Source organism: Tupaia chinensis, unplaced genomic scaffold (assembly GCF_000334495.1).
Source record: "Tupaia chinensis unplaced genomic scaffold, TupChi_1.0 Scaffold000644_1, whole genome shotgun sequence".
Taxonomy (NCBI): Eukaryota; Metazoa; Chordata; class Mammalia; order Scandentia; family Tupaiidae; genus Tupaia; species Tupaia belangeri.
In genome coordinates this window covers 6,992,991-7,007,993 of record NW_006160165.1, presented here as the reverse complement: position 1 = coordinate 7,007,993, position 15,003 = coordinate 6,992,991, and the positions used below count along the sequence as shown (strand labels likewise).

At 58.1% G+C, this 15,003-nt stretch overlaps 1 protein-coding gene across 1 annotated transcript in view; it reads right to left on the bottom strand.

Annotated features, from left to right (window-relative positions):
- Nucleotides 1-15,003, bottom strand: part of SLC9D1 (solute carrier family 9 member D1) — a gene marked incomplete in the record, with an annotated part of 40,962 nt that overhangs the window by 16,716 nt on the left and 9,243 nt on the right. Inside the window, 3 exon segments of the mRNA XM_027776215.1 lie at nt 1,079-1,265; nt 10,856-10,948; nt 14,294-14,422. Coding sequence (XP_027632016.1) covers nt 1,079-1,265; nt 10,856-10,948; nt 14,294-14,422 — 409 coding nt within the window.

Sequence of the window (15,003 nt, the reverse complement as noted above, 5' to 3'; positions counted from 1 at the left end):
TGGAGGCGCGGGTCCCTCGGCTGCCTGCCCACACCCCAGGTCTAGAGTGAAGGTGAAGTTGCCGCCACGGGTACACCTGGTGCAGGCCCAGCGTGCTCGGGGGAGGCCGGCACGGGCACGGGGCCCTCCCGGGTGGGTCTATCCAGCACAGCAGGCCCTGGACTGCATCCCTCACCGTGCCCGTGACACCCAGCTCTGGGTGATGCTCGGGGCCCGGACAGCCCGTGTGCCTGCCCCCAGCGCCACGCGAGCTGTGAGACGCCAGCTGCCCTTGTACTCCCGGGCTAGTTCTGGCTGTCACATTGCTACCTGCGAGGCTGGCTACCCACACCGACCTCAGGAACTTCCTCCGCACCCACCGCCTGGACGCTGCTCTGTCCGGCTCTTTCCACCCTGCAGGACACAGCTCTCACAGTGGCCAGTGCTCCGGTGTCTTTTTATTTGGGGGGAGGAGGGGTTTGCTATAGGGCGCGTGCGCTTGCCAGACAGACAGAGAGAGACAGAAAGCAAGAAATCACCCCCCGGGGGGATGGTCACGCCACAATCCCTTCTCCACCGTTCTCCTCTCGGGATCTTGGGCACGCACGCACACGCACCCGGTGTGAGTTTAAGCTGCCAAGTCCGGGATGCGAACCGCGGTCGACTACATGGGAGTCCAGCAACACAGCCATTACGCTAACTGATGGTCCCTCTAGTGTCTCTTTAAAAGTTCATTTTATTCCTTTCACGAGTGAGACAAAGGGATGGCAGGAAAGCCCTCCCAACCGGGTCTGGGTACTGCACTCCAGCTAGGACCAGCCCTGGGCCCTGGGCACGCAAGCGCCCGGTATACCAGGCGGTCTCTGGACGCAATCCTGGAAGCCTCCCCCACGGTCAGCCTCACGGAGCCTGGCATTCTCCATTTACCCCGTGCCCCCAACTGGGCCCAGTTAAGTCTTGGCACCCGGAAGATGCTGTTTCGCTGCCCTCTTTGGCACCACCTCGGCGGGCGCGCTGGCCCAGCAGCAGCCACCCCGGCAGCCCGCCTGCTTCCCTCACACACGCCGGGAACAGAGCGGGCCCCAAGCTCAGCACCTACCTTCCTTGTCACTGCGAGCGCTGCCCGCGAGGAACCTGGACACCAAGGGGGTGCTGGACAGGGACAGGCACGTGGAGACGAAGACGGTCTGGGCCGGCCCGACGCGCAGCAGGTGTCCCCACAGCAGGCCCACGGCCACCAGCAGCAGCGTCATGTAGCACGGCCCCTGCAGGGCCACCTTCCACACCTGAGGGGCACACGCGTCTCAGCTCAGCCGCTCCGGGGACGGACCCAGGAGGCAGCGCACGCCGTCACACGAGACACCACACGAGGCTGTGCCCCTGCCAGCTGTGATGGGCCCCGCTCACGCGGGCACACGTGCACACGCACGCTGCGTGTCTGCATGTGTAAGCGTGCTGCCCCACATGCATGCATGAGAGAAATTCCACCCTCAGAAGAAACCTCGCGTCAGGGCCGCCCGCCCCTCACTTCCAGACGAGCACCTAGAGGTGCACAGTCAGGTGACATGCCCGGGGTCAGCAGCACAGGGCCAAGGCAGCATGGGCGGTGAGGTGGGTCCTCAGACACCTGGCCAGGAGCCCACACACAGACATGGAGAGGCTGCCTGTGCACCCCCACCCCAGGGCCGGCAGCCCATTGTCCAGCCCCACCCCACGGCCAGCAGTCACGACCCCACGGCTGGCAGCCCAGTGTACAGCCTCACCCCATAGCCAGCCATGTCCTGCAGGCCCTGGCTGGCTGCAGTAACCGAGGAGGCCACGCCTGTGGACTGAGCCACCGCATGCGGAGGGCGGGCCCTGACCTTGTCACACTTGGCGTGGCCTGCCGCTCACCTGCTGGATGCCTGGGCAGTGGGCAGTCCTTGGGTTGTCCCCACATCGACCTGGAGGATGGCCAGCTGCTTCCTGAGATGCGCCAACCTCATTGGGAGGCCCAGGAACCCACTGGGCCAATGGGGGTACAGAGACCTCTTGTGGATGACCACTCAGGACAGGCCTCGAGCAGGAGGGGATCCCTAGGCTCCTGGAGACACAGCCCTCCTGGCTCAGTCGTGTCAGGAAGGCCTGGGCCCTGGGCCCAGGAAGCACCACCATCACCCCCCAGCAGGGGCTGCTCCCTCGGCCTGCGGCCACCTCACGCGCTGCTCGCCTTTTGAACCCTCATCCCCTTCCGCAGACACATCCTTGAAGCCCTTTGCTGCCTGCCTCACCAGGAGCTGCCGGATGTCTGCAAATCGTGGGTGTCCACGAGTGTCTACTGCAAGACAAACGAGATGCAGGAAGATGGCAGACTCCCTCGTGGGGACCCGAGGTCTGCTCAGAGACGGGGTTCAAAGGGCAGTCAGGCCACACTAGAAGACGGAGCGTGGGTAGCTACGAGGGGTCTGGAGAAGACTCCAGGAAGCAGGGCCGGGCAGCAGATGGCCGTACCTTCCCTCAGCCTCAGCGACCCACGGAGCTCCTCGCCAGTTCTCCATGGACTGGGAGGGGGGCAATGATGTTATGTCACGCATTAGGACAGAAGTCCCCAGGGCCTGCCAGCAAGCAGGAACGTGTCAAAAGCACCGAAGAATTCTGCTGGCAGGTGACAGGCCAGCCCCCAGCGACTACAGGGAGAACTCAAGTGCTGGTGAGGATGACCTAGCGCACCAAGCAGCACAGGCCACGAGTCCTTGGGAGGGGACACAGCAGGCCGCCCTGCTCCGGGGCCAATGCCCACCCGCCCAGCAGGCCTCTCCACTGGAGCAGCAGGGTACACATCACACACGACGCCCTCCTGGCTCTGCCAGTCTCTCCCACTCCCCTGGGGACTGGGGGAGCTGCTGGGGCAACCCCAAAGCTTCATTTAAATGGTGTCACCCACCAGCAGGGGCCTCGCTCAACTGGGGGAACGCAGGACCTCCCCCAGGGCTTTTGCGGGGAACCCGAGTCCCAGAAAGTCAGGGCCAGAAAGGCTGTACTCGTCCCGTCTCCTGGCTCAGCGTGCAGGCGGATGCAGGAGCAGGAAGGGCCTGGGGCATGGCAGACGGTCTTCGTCCCGCCTCCCACTTGGCTTAGCTCTGCTCACCCTGATCTTCTGGAGACTAAACCTCCACAGCTGCCCCGACCAGGCCTGCGGCTCTGGAGAGACCCACGGCCCCATGCGCCTCCTGACACAGCCCTCGGCCAACCCCGCGGGAAGACGAGGCCACTCTCCCCAGGGCCTCGGCAGGCGAACACACGGATGCCCACAGGAGGGGACACAGGGCACACTGCGGCTGGGAAGACCTGCCAGGATGCACGCCTGAAGGACTGAAGGGAGCGAGGATGGTCGCAGTGGGGGGAGGAGGTTAAGGGCAAGAGGAGGCCTTGAGGAAAGGGGGTGAGATGGGACAGATGGGAAAGGGTTAAAGATGTCCACCAACTCGAGCACATTCAAAGCGAGCACAGGGCTAGGAGAGACGGCTGCTTTGCCTCATTGTAACAGCCGCAGGGACCAGTGGTGGGCGACAGTGGGCAGGGGTCCCACACAGCCGCAGGGGCCAGTGGAGGGCGACAGTGGGCAGGGGTCCCACACAGCCGCAGGGGCCAGTGGAGGGCGACAGTGGGCAGGGGTCCCACACAGCCGCAGGGGCCAGTGGAGGGCGACAGTGGGCAGGGGTCCCACACAGCCGCAGGGGCCAGTGGAGGGCGACAGTGGGCAGGGGTCCCACACAGCCGCAGGGGCCAGTGGAGGGCGACAGTGGGCAGGGGTCCCACACAGCCGCAGGGGCCAGTGGAGGGCGACAGTGGGCAGGGGTCCCACACAGCCGCAGGGGCCAGTGGAGGGCGACAGTGGGCAGGGGTCCCACACAGCCGCAGGGGCCAGTGGAGGGCGACAGTGGGCAGGGGTCCCACACAGCCGCAGGGGCCAGTGGAGGGCGACAGTGGGCAGGGGTCCCACACAGCCGCAGGGGCCAGTGGAGGGCGACAGTGGGCAGGGGTCCCACACAGCCGCAGGGGCCAGTGGAGGGCGACAGTGGGCAGGGGTCCCACACAGCCGCAGGGGCCAGTGGAGGGCGACAGTGGGCAGGGGTCCCACACAGCCGCAGGGGCCAGTGGAGGGCGACAGTGGGCAGGGGTCCCACACAGCCGCAGGGGCCAGTGGAGGGCGACAGTGGGCAGGGGTCCCACACAGCCGCAGGGGCCAGTGGAGGGCGACAGTGGGCAGGGGTCCCACACAGCCGCAGGGGCCAGTGGAGGGCGACAGTGGGCAGGGGTCCCACACAGCCGCAGGGGCCAGTGGAGGGCGACAGTGGGCAGGGGTCCCACACAGCCGCAGGGGCCAGTGGAGGGCGACAGTGGGCAGGGGTCCCACACAGCCGCAGGGGCCAGTGGAGGGCGACAGTGGGCAGGGGTCCCACACAGCCGCAGGGGCCAGTGGAGGGCGACAGTGGGCAGGGGTCCCACACAGCCGCAGGGGCCAGTGGAGGGCGACAGTGGGCAGGGGTCCCACACAGCCGCAGGGGCCAGTGGAGGGCGACAGTGGGCAGGGGTCCCACACAGCCGCAGGGGCCAGTGGAGGGCGACAGTGGGCAGGGGTCCCACACAGCCGCAGGGGCCAGTGGAGGGCGACAGTGGGCAGGGGTCCCACACAGCCGCAGGGGCCAGTGGAGGGCGACAGTGGGCAGGGGTCCCACACAGCCGCAGGGGCCAGTGGAGGGCGACAGTGGGCAGGGGTCCCACACAGCCGCAGGGGCCAGTGGAGGGCGACAGTGGGCAGGGGTCCCACACAGCCGCAGGGGCCAGTGGAGGGCGACAGTGGGCAGGGGTCCCACACAGCCGCAGGGGCCAGTGGAGGGCGACAGTGGGCAGGGGTCCCACACAGCCGCAGGGGCCAGTGGAGGGCGACAGTGGGCAGGGGTCCCACACAGCCGCAGGGGCCAGTGGAGGGCGACAGTGGGCAGGGGTCCCACACAGCCGCAGGGGCCAGTGGAGGGCGACAGTGGGCAGGGGTCCCACACAGCCGCAGGGGCCAGTGGAGGGCGACAGTGGGCAGGGGTCCCACACAGCCGCAGGGGCCAGTGGAGGGCGACAGTGGGCAGGGGTCCCACACAGCCGCAGGGGCCAGTGGAGGGCGACAGTGGGCAGGGGTCCCACACAGCCGCAGGGGCCAGTGGAGGGCGACAGTGGGCAGGGGTCCCACACAGCCGCAGGGGCCAGTGGAGGGCGACAGTGGGCAGGGGTCCCACACAGCCGCAGGGGCCAGTGGAGGGCGACAGTGGGCAGGGGTCCCACACAGCCGCAGGGGCCAGTGGAGGGCGACAGTGGGCAGGGGTCCCACACAGCCGCAGGGGCCAGTGGAGGGCGACAGTGGGCAGGGGTCCCACACAGCCGCAGGGGCCAGTGGAGGGCGACAGTGGGCAGGGGTCCCACACAGCCGCAGGGGCCAGTGGAGGGCGACAGTGGGCAGGGGTCCCACACAGCCGCAGGGGCCAGTGGAGGGCGACAGTGGGCAGGGGTCCCACACAGCCGCAGGGGCCAGTGGAGGGCGACAGTGGGCAGGGGTCCCACACAGCCGCAGGGGCCAGTGGAGGGCGACAGTGGGCAGGGGTCCCACACAGCCGCAGGGGCCAGTGGAGGGCGACAGTGGGCAGGGGTCCCACACAGCCGCAGGGGCCAGTGGAGGGCGACAGTGGGCAGGGGTCCCACACAGCCGCAGGGGCCAGTGGAGGGCGACAGTGGGCAGGGGTCCCACACAGCCGCAGGGGCCAGTGGAGGGCGACAGTGGGCAGGGGTCCCACACAGCCGCAGGGGCCAGTGGAGGGCGACAGTGGGCAGGGGTCCCACACAGCCGCAGGGGCCAGTGGAGGGCGACAGTGGGCAGGGGTCCCACACAGCCGCAGGGGCCAGTGGAGGGCGACAGTGGGCAGGGGTCCCACACAGCCGCAGGGGCCAGTGGAGGGCGACAGTGGGCAGGGGTCCCACACAGCCGCAGGGGCCAGTGGAGGGCGACAGTGGGCAGGGGTCCCACACAGCCGCAGGGGCCAGTGGAGGGCGACAGTGGGCAGGGGTCCCACACAGCCGCAGGGGCCAGTGGAGGGCGACAGTGGGCAGGGGTCCCACACAGCCGCAGGGGCCAGTGGAGGGCGACAGTGGGCAGGGGTCCCACACAGCCGCAGGGGCCAGTGGAGGGCGACAGTGGGCAGGGGTCCCACACAGCCGCAGGGGCCAGCAGTGGGCGATGGGGGCAGGGGGCCAGTGGTGGGCAACGCAGGGCAGAGGTCCTGCACGGCCGAAGGGGCTAGCAGTGGGTGACAGGGGGGCAGGGGTCCCGCATGGCCACAGGGACCAGCTGGTGGGCAACAACAGGACATGCGGTCCCACTCGGCCGCAGGGACTAGCTGCTGGGCAATGGCAGGACCCGGGATCCCACATGGCCAACTCCATGGTCTTAGTCCTGGACCCAGTGGCTTGAAAAACATACTGGGTGCGTGTGCGTGTATGCCCGAAAATCTCGAGAGGAGACTGGAGGAGGAGGGGTTTATGGCATGGCCCTCCCTCCAGGAGTGACTTCTCACTTGCCTTCTCCCTCCGTCTCTGTCTCTCTCTGGCAAGCGCACGTGTCCTCAGTCGGAAGCCTCTGCCGACTGTTGTGGAGAAGCTGAGGAACAGGAGGAAGAGAGGCCGAGGGCCGCAGCACCGATCTCCGGCTGCTTTCCTGCTGCTCACGCTCCTTCCAGACCGCCAGGGTCCTGCCCCGGGCCTCTCCTTTCCAGGCCCAGCATTTAGTACCAACAAACACGTTTTTACTACACGTTCTTGTAACGCTGTAAGGCCACGTGGCAGTCCACCAAGTGATTACGCCACGTTCCGACAGACCATCAGGTCGGGGTGGCCGGATTGCCCCCATCCTCACTGACAGTGTGCACAACCTAAAAGAAGCGGGTGAGCATTCCCGGACACAAGCACCTGCCGAGGCTGAAGCAGGAAGCAGCAGGGAGAACGAACAGGCGGGCACGGTCAGGAGGTCGAGCCGCTAGCAAAGCCCTGCCATGAAGACCCCAGGTCTGGGGCCCCCGGCGAGCTCTACGAGGTGTTCCAAGACCTAACCCGATTCTCTTCAAGCTCCTCCAGGACACGCGCACGCTCACTGCCCCCGAAGCAGGCGGGGCCGGGCGACGACGGGGAGCCTGCAAGCCGGACTGAGAGAGGGGGTGGCTGCGCTCACACGACAGACAGACACTCCTGACAGAGAGGCGGACAGGGCCCCGGGACCATCTCCCCAGACACACAGGAAGCTCCTGACCCACACCCTCCGTGGTGGAGACACAGCAGGCCGAGCACAGACTGGAACGACTCATGTCCAACAGAGCTGAAGTGTGGTTTTTCTCCTTCTCTTCTTTCAGGGTGTGCCGTGACGTACGATTTATATAATCACTAGGCACCTTTGTGGGGTATGGAATGGCCTTTAAGAGCACACATGTAATAAGAGCACGTGTGTAATGAGAGCACGTGTGTAATGAGAGCACATATGTAATGAGAGCATGTGTGTGGTAAGAGCACATATGTAATAAGGTCACGTGTGCAATAAGATCATGTATGTGATGAGAGCATGTGTGTGATGAGAGCACCTATGTAATAAGATCACATGTGTAATAAGAGCACATATGTAATGAGAGCACACATGTGGTGAGAGCACGTATGTAACAAGAGCAAGAGCACACGTGTAATAGGGGCACATATGTAATGAGAGCACGTGTGTGATAAGAGCACATATGTGATGAGAGCACATCTATAATGAGAGCACATGTGTAATAAGAGCACGTGTATGATAAGAGCACATGTGTAATAAGAGCACGTATGTAATAAGAGCACTATGTAATAAGAGCACATATGTAATGAGAGCACTGTGTGATAAGAGCACATATGTAATGAGCACATCTGTAATAAGAGCACATGTGTAATAAGAGCACATCTGTAATAAGAGCACATGTGTAATAAGAGCACTATGTAATAAGAGCACATATGTAATGAGAGCACTGTGTGATAAGAGCACGTATGTAATGAGAGCACATCTGTAATGAGAGCACATGTGTAATAAGAGCACGTGTGTAATAAGAGCACGTGTGTGATAAGAGCACCTGTGTAATAAGAGCACATATGTAATAAGAGCACGTGTGTAATGAGAGCACGTATGTAATGAGAGCACTGTGTGATAAGAGCACGTATGTAATGAGCACATCTGTAATGAGAGTACATGTGTAATAAGAGCACGTGTGTGATAAGAGCACCTGTGTAATAAGAGCACATATGTAATAAGAGCACGTGTGTAATGAGAGCACGTATGTAATGAGAGCACTGTGTGATAAGAGCACGTATGTAATGAGCACATCTGTAATGAGAGTACATGTGTAATAAGAGCACGTGTGTGATAAGAACACATGTGTAATGAGAGCACATATGTAATGAGAGCACGTATGTAACAAGAGCATGTGTGTAATAAGAGCACGTGTGTGATAAGAGCACGTATGTAACGAACAGGTGGAGGCTATAAGCATCGTCACCAGCTGCGACACTTAACAGTATGCCGTGAACACTCGCAACCGCTCCTGGTTACTCTGCAAGTGTGCGCTCGACACTCTAGAACATTCTTTACTGTGAGGTACCATTCTGAACACATTGACTGAAAATCAGGCAACAAGCAATCCCACAAGTCAGCAGTGATCATTTTAGCAGAGCCAATGAAAGAAGAGTGTGCAATCTCCATGTAGAGCACTGTGGGAGATAAGAGTTGAAAGGCTGAAAACATCTGTAGGTATAAATCATTGGTCCACTTAGAGGTAAGTGAGGGTGTATGTAATAGCTCCTTAGGAAGCAAAAGTAAAAACGTTTCACTCGCACAGTGTGAGTTCTTGTAAGCCCACAGCACTGTACTGAGCATGAGAAAGAAACCTTCAATAAAGCAAAGATAAACAAACTAGGTGTTGAAAAGTGCACACCTGGCAGAGCCAGTGATCTGGAGATTTACAGGCTTTACAAAGGTCTTGACTTAAACCTTTTTAAAATTCACTCCAAAGAGACTCAGCTGGAACATTTCAGATTTCTCTATGGTCTAGTTCTATACAACTAATAATGGTTATAGTAAGTACGCACATTGAAATCAGGAGAGACGAATGTCTGCCAAGTAACTGGTAATCTGCATTTAAACCACCTGCCTTACGCTGGATCTGCATCTGGCCCCAACATCTACCGTTACACCGGCACGTGTGGACTTAGCTTCTTTTCTGGCTGTCTTGTGCTCTCCTGTCTGTCTCTCTTAGCTTTCTAGCTGTAGTAAATATGCCCTTAAGTATTTCCTGAAGAGCTGGTTTCATTTCAGTGAATTCTTTCAGTATTTGTTTATCTCAGAATAATTTTATTTCTCCTTCTCATTTGAAGGATAATCTTGCTGGGTATAGAACTCTTGGCTAAAATTGCTTTTCTTTCAGGATTTTAAATATGTCTTCCCATTCTTTCCTTGTCTATACTGTTTCAGCTGAGAGATCCAATGTTAGCCTAATGGGGTAACTTTGTTTGTTTGTTTAAGAATTATTTATTTTATTTAATCATTGACTTTATTTTAATTTGACCAGACAGAGACAGAGAGAGACAGAGGGAAAGTGAGAAAGCAAGTCACCAGGTTTGGGACTCGAACTGTGGTTGGCCATGTGAAAATGTCTAGCGCCTTAACCACCATGCCACTTGCTGGTCCTCATGGGGTAACTTTGTAAGTGACGTGGCATTTCCCTATTGCCCTTTTTAGGATTTTATCTTTGTCTTTGATTTTTTTTTTTTTTTTGGAGAGGTTTTTGCTATAGGGTACGTGTACTTGCCAGAAAGAGAGAGAGAGAGACAGAGAGACAGAAAGCGAGAAATCACCCCCCAGGGGGATGGCCATGCTGCAATCCCTTCTCGTCCATTCTCTTCTCGGCATCTTGGGCACACACGTACACGTGCCCAGCGTGAGTTTAAGCCACCAGGTCCAGGATTTGAACTGCAGTCGACTACATGGGAGTCTGGCAACATAGCCATTACACCAAATGCTGGTCCCCCTTTGTCTCTGATTTTTAACAGTTTGGCTATGATGTGCCTTGGAGAGGATCCTTTCACCTTATGATGGATTTGAATGTTTCACATGCCTCTCTAAATCTGGAAAATTTTCAGCTAATGTATCTTGAAAAATGTTGTGGCTTTATTTGCGTGCAAAAATATTTCTGAATTCTTTTTTTTTTTTTTTTTTTGGGGGGGTTTTTCCTTTAGGGCCTGTGGGTCGCTATAGGGCATGTGTGCTCACCAGACAGACAGAGAGACAGAAAGCAAGAAATCACCCCCCAGAGGGGATGGTCACGCCGCAATCCCTTCTCCTCCATTCTCCTCTCGGGATCTTGGGCATGCACGCACACGTGCCCGGCTTGAGTTCTAAGCCACCGGGTCCAGGACGTGAACTATGGTTGACTACGTGGGAGTCCAGCGATATAGCCATTACGCTAACTGCTGGTTCCTGAAAAAATATTTCTGAATTCTCCGCATATGGATCCCCACGAACGTAGTGAAGAGTCTGTGTATTACGGTGCAGACACTTCCCAGCCTTTTGACCATGTGAATGCTAATGCCAATTGGCCACTGAATTCCCACTTTTTCAAGTTTATCGTTTTTTATCACTTTGAATTTATGTTCCAAAAATAATATGAAATTAAAATATCATACTCTATTTTAAAAACAGCTGGCAGCCATGTCATCAGCAAACATTAGAGGTACATAAACCCTAAGTATGACAAGTTGCTTCAGAGTAATGACACCTTGGTCAGAATCTTACCTTCCTCAGCTTCTCTGGGGAAAACTCTAGGCCAACAAGAAAAAGAGTGAAGAACACCCCAAATTCTCCTAATGTCTCCACTTGCACAATAGACTGAAAAACAAGAAAATGAAAGACCTTTAACTTGACTGTCTCACAGAGCGAGCCCACGGAGCCGGTCACAGCCGCTCAGCAGGACACCCACCGCACAGCCCACGGAGCCGGTCACAGCAGCTCACCAGGACACCCACAACAAAGCCCACCGAGCCGGTCACAGCAGTTCACCAGGACACCCACAACAAAGCCCACCGAGCCGGTCACAGCAGTTCACCAGGACACCCACAACAAAGCCCACCGAGCCGGTCACAGCAGTTCACCAGGACACCCACAACAAAGCCCACCGAGCCGGTCACAGCAGTTCACCAGGACACCCACAACAAAGCCCACCGAGCCGGTCACAGCAGTTCACCAGGACACCCACAACAAAGCCCACCGAGCCGGTCACAGCAGTTCACCAGGACACCCACAACAAAGCCCACCGAGCCGGTCACAGCAGTTCACCAGGACACCCACAACAAAGCCCACCGAGCCGGTCACAGCAGTTCACCAGGACACCCACAACAAAGCCCACCGAGCCGGTCACAGCAGTTCACCAGGACACCCACAACAAAGCCCACCGAGCTGGTCACAGCAGTTCACCAGGACACCCACGGCACAGCCCACGGAGCCGGTCACAGCAGCTCAGCCGGACACCCACCACACACTTGTTTCTAAGGGAACTAAGCCTTTCCATTTCTTTCATACCTGACATGACTTTGACTTTCCGATTACAGTGGGTGGCTTCTTCCCTGTCCCCTTGATTAGCTAGAGGAATCACTTGACTTCTCTACAAGTATTTTCAAATTCATTGTGCTTTTTTTTTTTTTTTTTTTGCTTTAGGGCACATGCACTTACCAGAGATCGACAAGGACAGAGACAGTGAGGAATCACCCCCAGGGGCATGGCCATGACGTGATTTTCTCTCCTGCTACCCTCCAGGGATTTTGGAACCGCAGCCACATGTGTCTGGCATGCCGTGCAAGCCATCAGCTATGTGGGGCCCAGCCACCCCAACGTCCACATTGCCTGCTGGCCCCTTCCTTGCCACTCTCATCTTCATAATTCTTTCCCCAAGCATCAAGCCCGAGCTGAATGCTTAACTGAGGCAGATGGTTGGGCCCCACTCAGATTGAGCACGTCCAGGTCTGAGTGTCCTCACGTGACTGCGCCGGCCACACGTGGGCTATGATGTCCGGAACCTGCGTCTGCTTCTCCTTGTGTGTTACCGATCACGGTACACCCAAGGAGGCCGCCGAGCCATCCTGCCTCTCCTGTGCTGCCATGTGCCCAGCGAGTGTCGCGCCGGCAGCCCTGGGCTCATGCCGTCCTGAGTACCTAGCACCCACACGGCTGGCTGCAGCGCCAAGGACTCCCGAGTGCTGCTGCCACCTGCACCTCTCCTCCCTCTCCACCACTCCAAACCTTTCTAAGCTACTTTCTTTCACTGGGTCTCTTGGGTTCGGTACTTTCCTGATGCCGTCTGCAAAGCCCTACCCTGTAACAGGTTTATCCACGTCCACGTCCGGTAACAGCAATGCTCGCTCCTTCTCCTGCTGTCCTGTCTGCTCCTTTATGCATCCTGTTACTTACACTTTCCTTTTTTTTTTTTTTAACTTTCATTCCCTTTCTAAAATCAGGCATATGACTTCCAACATTACCTACTTAAACCTGCATTTTTTTTAAGTTTTTTTTTTTTTGAGAGGTTTTTTGCTATAGGGTGCATGCACTCACCAGAGAGACAGAGAGAGACAGAGAGACAGAGAGCGAGAAATCATCGCCCCGGGGGGAGGGCCACGCCGCAATCCCTTCTCCTCCATTCTCCTCTCGGGATCTTGGGCACGCACGCACACGTGCCCAGCGTGAGTTTAAGCCACCAGGGCCGGGACTCAAACCACGGTCGACTACATGGGAGTCCAGAGACATAGCCATTACGCTAACTGCTGGTCTCAAACCTGCATTTTGCAACTTAATAAATGGGAGACCATCAATTTCCTACTAGGAAAAAAGATGAGTATTTCAATACAAATATTAACCGCTTCCCATTTTTGGCTAATACAGTCTTAGATTTTTATCTTGGTCTATGTATAATTCATCATTTTCCCACCGTGTAGCTGACTCATTAAGAATTCCAACCATAGAGACCAGCGGATGCATAATGGTTACGTCGCTGGAATCCCACAGTCGACCATGGTTCATGTCCCAGACCCAGCAGCCTAAACTCACACATGGTGTTTGTGCCGAAAACCCTGAGAAGAGACTGGAGGAGAAGGGACCTATGGTGTGGCCATCCCCCCGGGAGGGCAATTTCTCGCTTTCTGTCTCTGTCTTTCTAGAGAGCACACATACCCTGCAGTCTGACTTCTGGCCTGCCCTGAGGCTGAGCGTGGTGGGGCACACGAGCTGAGGCCCAGCAGAGGCCCACGTCAGATTCCTGGCCTGCCCTGAGGCTGGGCACCATGGGGCACACCCACGGCCCCAACCATTCAGGAGGCTGAGGAAGGAGAACAATGACACAGTGAAACCCTGTCTGAAAACACCACGCAGACACGCACAGAACTGCCAGAAAACACGCATGAGCCGTGTCTCCAGTGGGTCTTGGCGTGAGGGGATCTAGGTCACCAGTCCAGGGAGGTGACGTGGAGACAGACAGCTCTGTAACTCCCTCTGGCCAACGCCCTCTCCCTTAACAAGCTGAGGGTCCTTATGGTCAAGGAAAGATTCGTAACAGAACTTTCAAAGAGGTTTTATTTGATATGGTATATAAGGAACTGTTACCGTCATCATTTCAAATTCAAAACTTTCTGCCTTGGGGAACCAGCACTTGGCGTAATGGCTATGTCACTGGACTCTCACGTAGTCGACCGTGGTTCGTGTCCCGGACCCGGTGGCTTAAAACTCACACCGGGCACGTGTGCATGCATGCCCAAGATCCCGAGAGAAGAATGGAGGAGAAGGGATTGCAGCGTGACCATCCCACCTGGGGCGTGATTTCTCGCTTTCTGTCTCTCAGAGTCTCTCTGTCTGTCTGGCGAGCGCACGCGCCCTATAGCAAAGACCTCTCAAAAACAGACAGCGTAAAGGTTACATCACTGGACTCCTACAGAGTTGACCACAGTTTGAGTCCAGGACCCGGTGGTTTGAAAACTCACGCTGGGCACATGAGTGCGTGCCTCAAATCCAAGAGGAGATGGAGGGAAGGTTCTACAGCACAGCCATCCCCCGGGGGGTTGCTCGCTTTCTGTCTCTTTGTCTCTGTCTCTCCAGCAAGCGCACATGCCCTGTAGCAGAAATCTCTCTAAACAAATGTTTTAGTCTACGTTCTGTCAGACAGATACCAGAACAGCCACATTTCGCTCTTACCTTAATGCTGTTCAGCCCTGAAGGTCCCAGAAGCACACCGCAGATGACGTGGCCGAACATGGCCGGCAGTCCCACAGCCGTGCACAGCCAGCCACAGGGCAAGGACAGCATCCCAATGGCGACAATGTCCTGTGAGACGGCGGGAGACGGAAATCTCAGGTGCTGGCGGCTGAGACGAGGCGCTCACCCTCATGGGATGAAACTCGACGAGGACCCTCGCCACGCCTGTGTACCCGAGGAGGCTGCCAACACATGGCACGTGCTGGGGCAGAGGGAGGGTGCCCCCACGGGGCAGAGGGAGGGTGCCCCCACAGGGCAGAGGGAGGGTGTTCTGATGGGGCAGAAGGAGCGTGCCCTGATGGGGCAGAGGGAGTGTGTCCTGACGGGGCAGAGGGAGCGTGCCCTGACAGGGCAGTGGGAGCGTGCCCCAACGGGGCAGAGGGAGGGTGCTCCGACGGTCCGGTGAGCCCAGCGAGACTTGTCTGCTCTGCCGAAGCCCCAGCGAGTGTCCTCAGGACTCTGTCCTGGAATCCCACTGAGCCTTGTAGTCTGGAAACTCTAGCTTGGTGTCCTGCTTGCCCTCACGGCCAGCTTTCCCCCGAAAGCCCAGCAGGACAGCACCCACGCTCCGAGGCGGCAAGAACCGTTGCATGCTGACATTCCCGGGGCAGCGTCTCCGGGGCCCCCAGTCTCCCCAGGACTTGCTCACT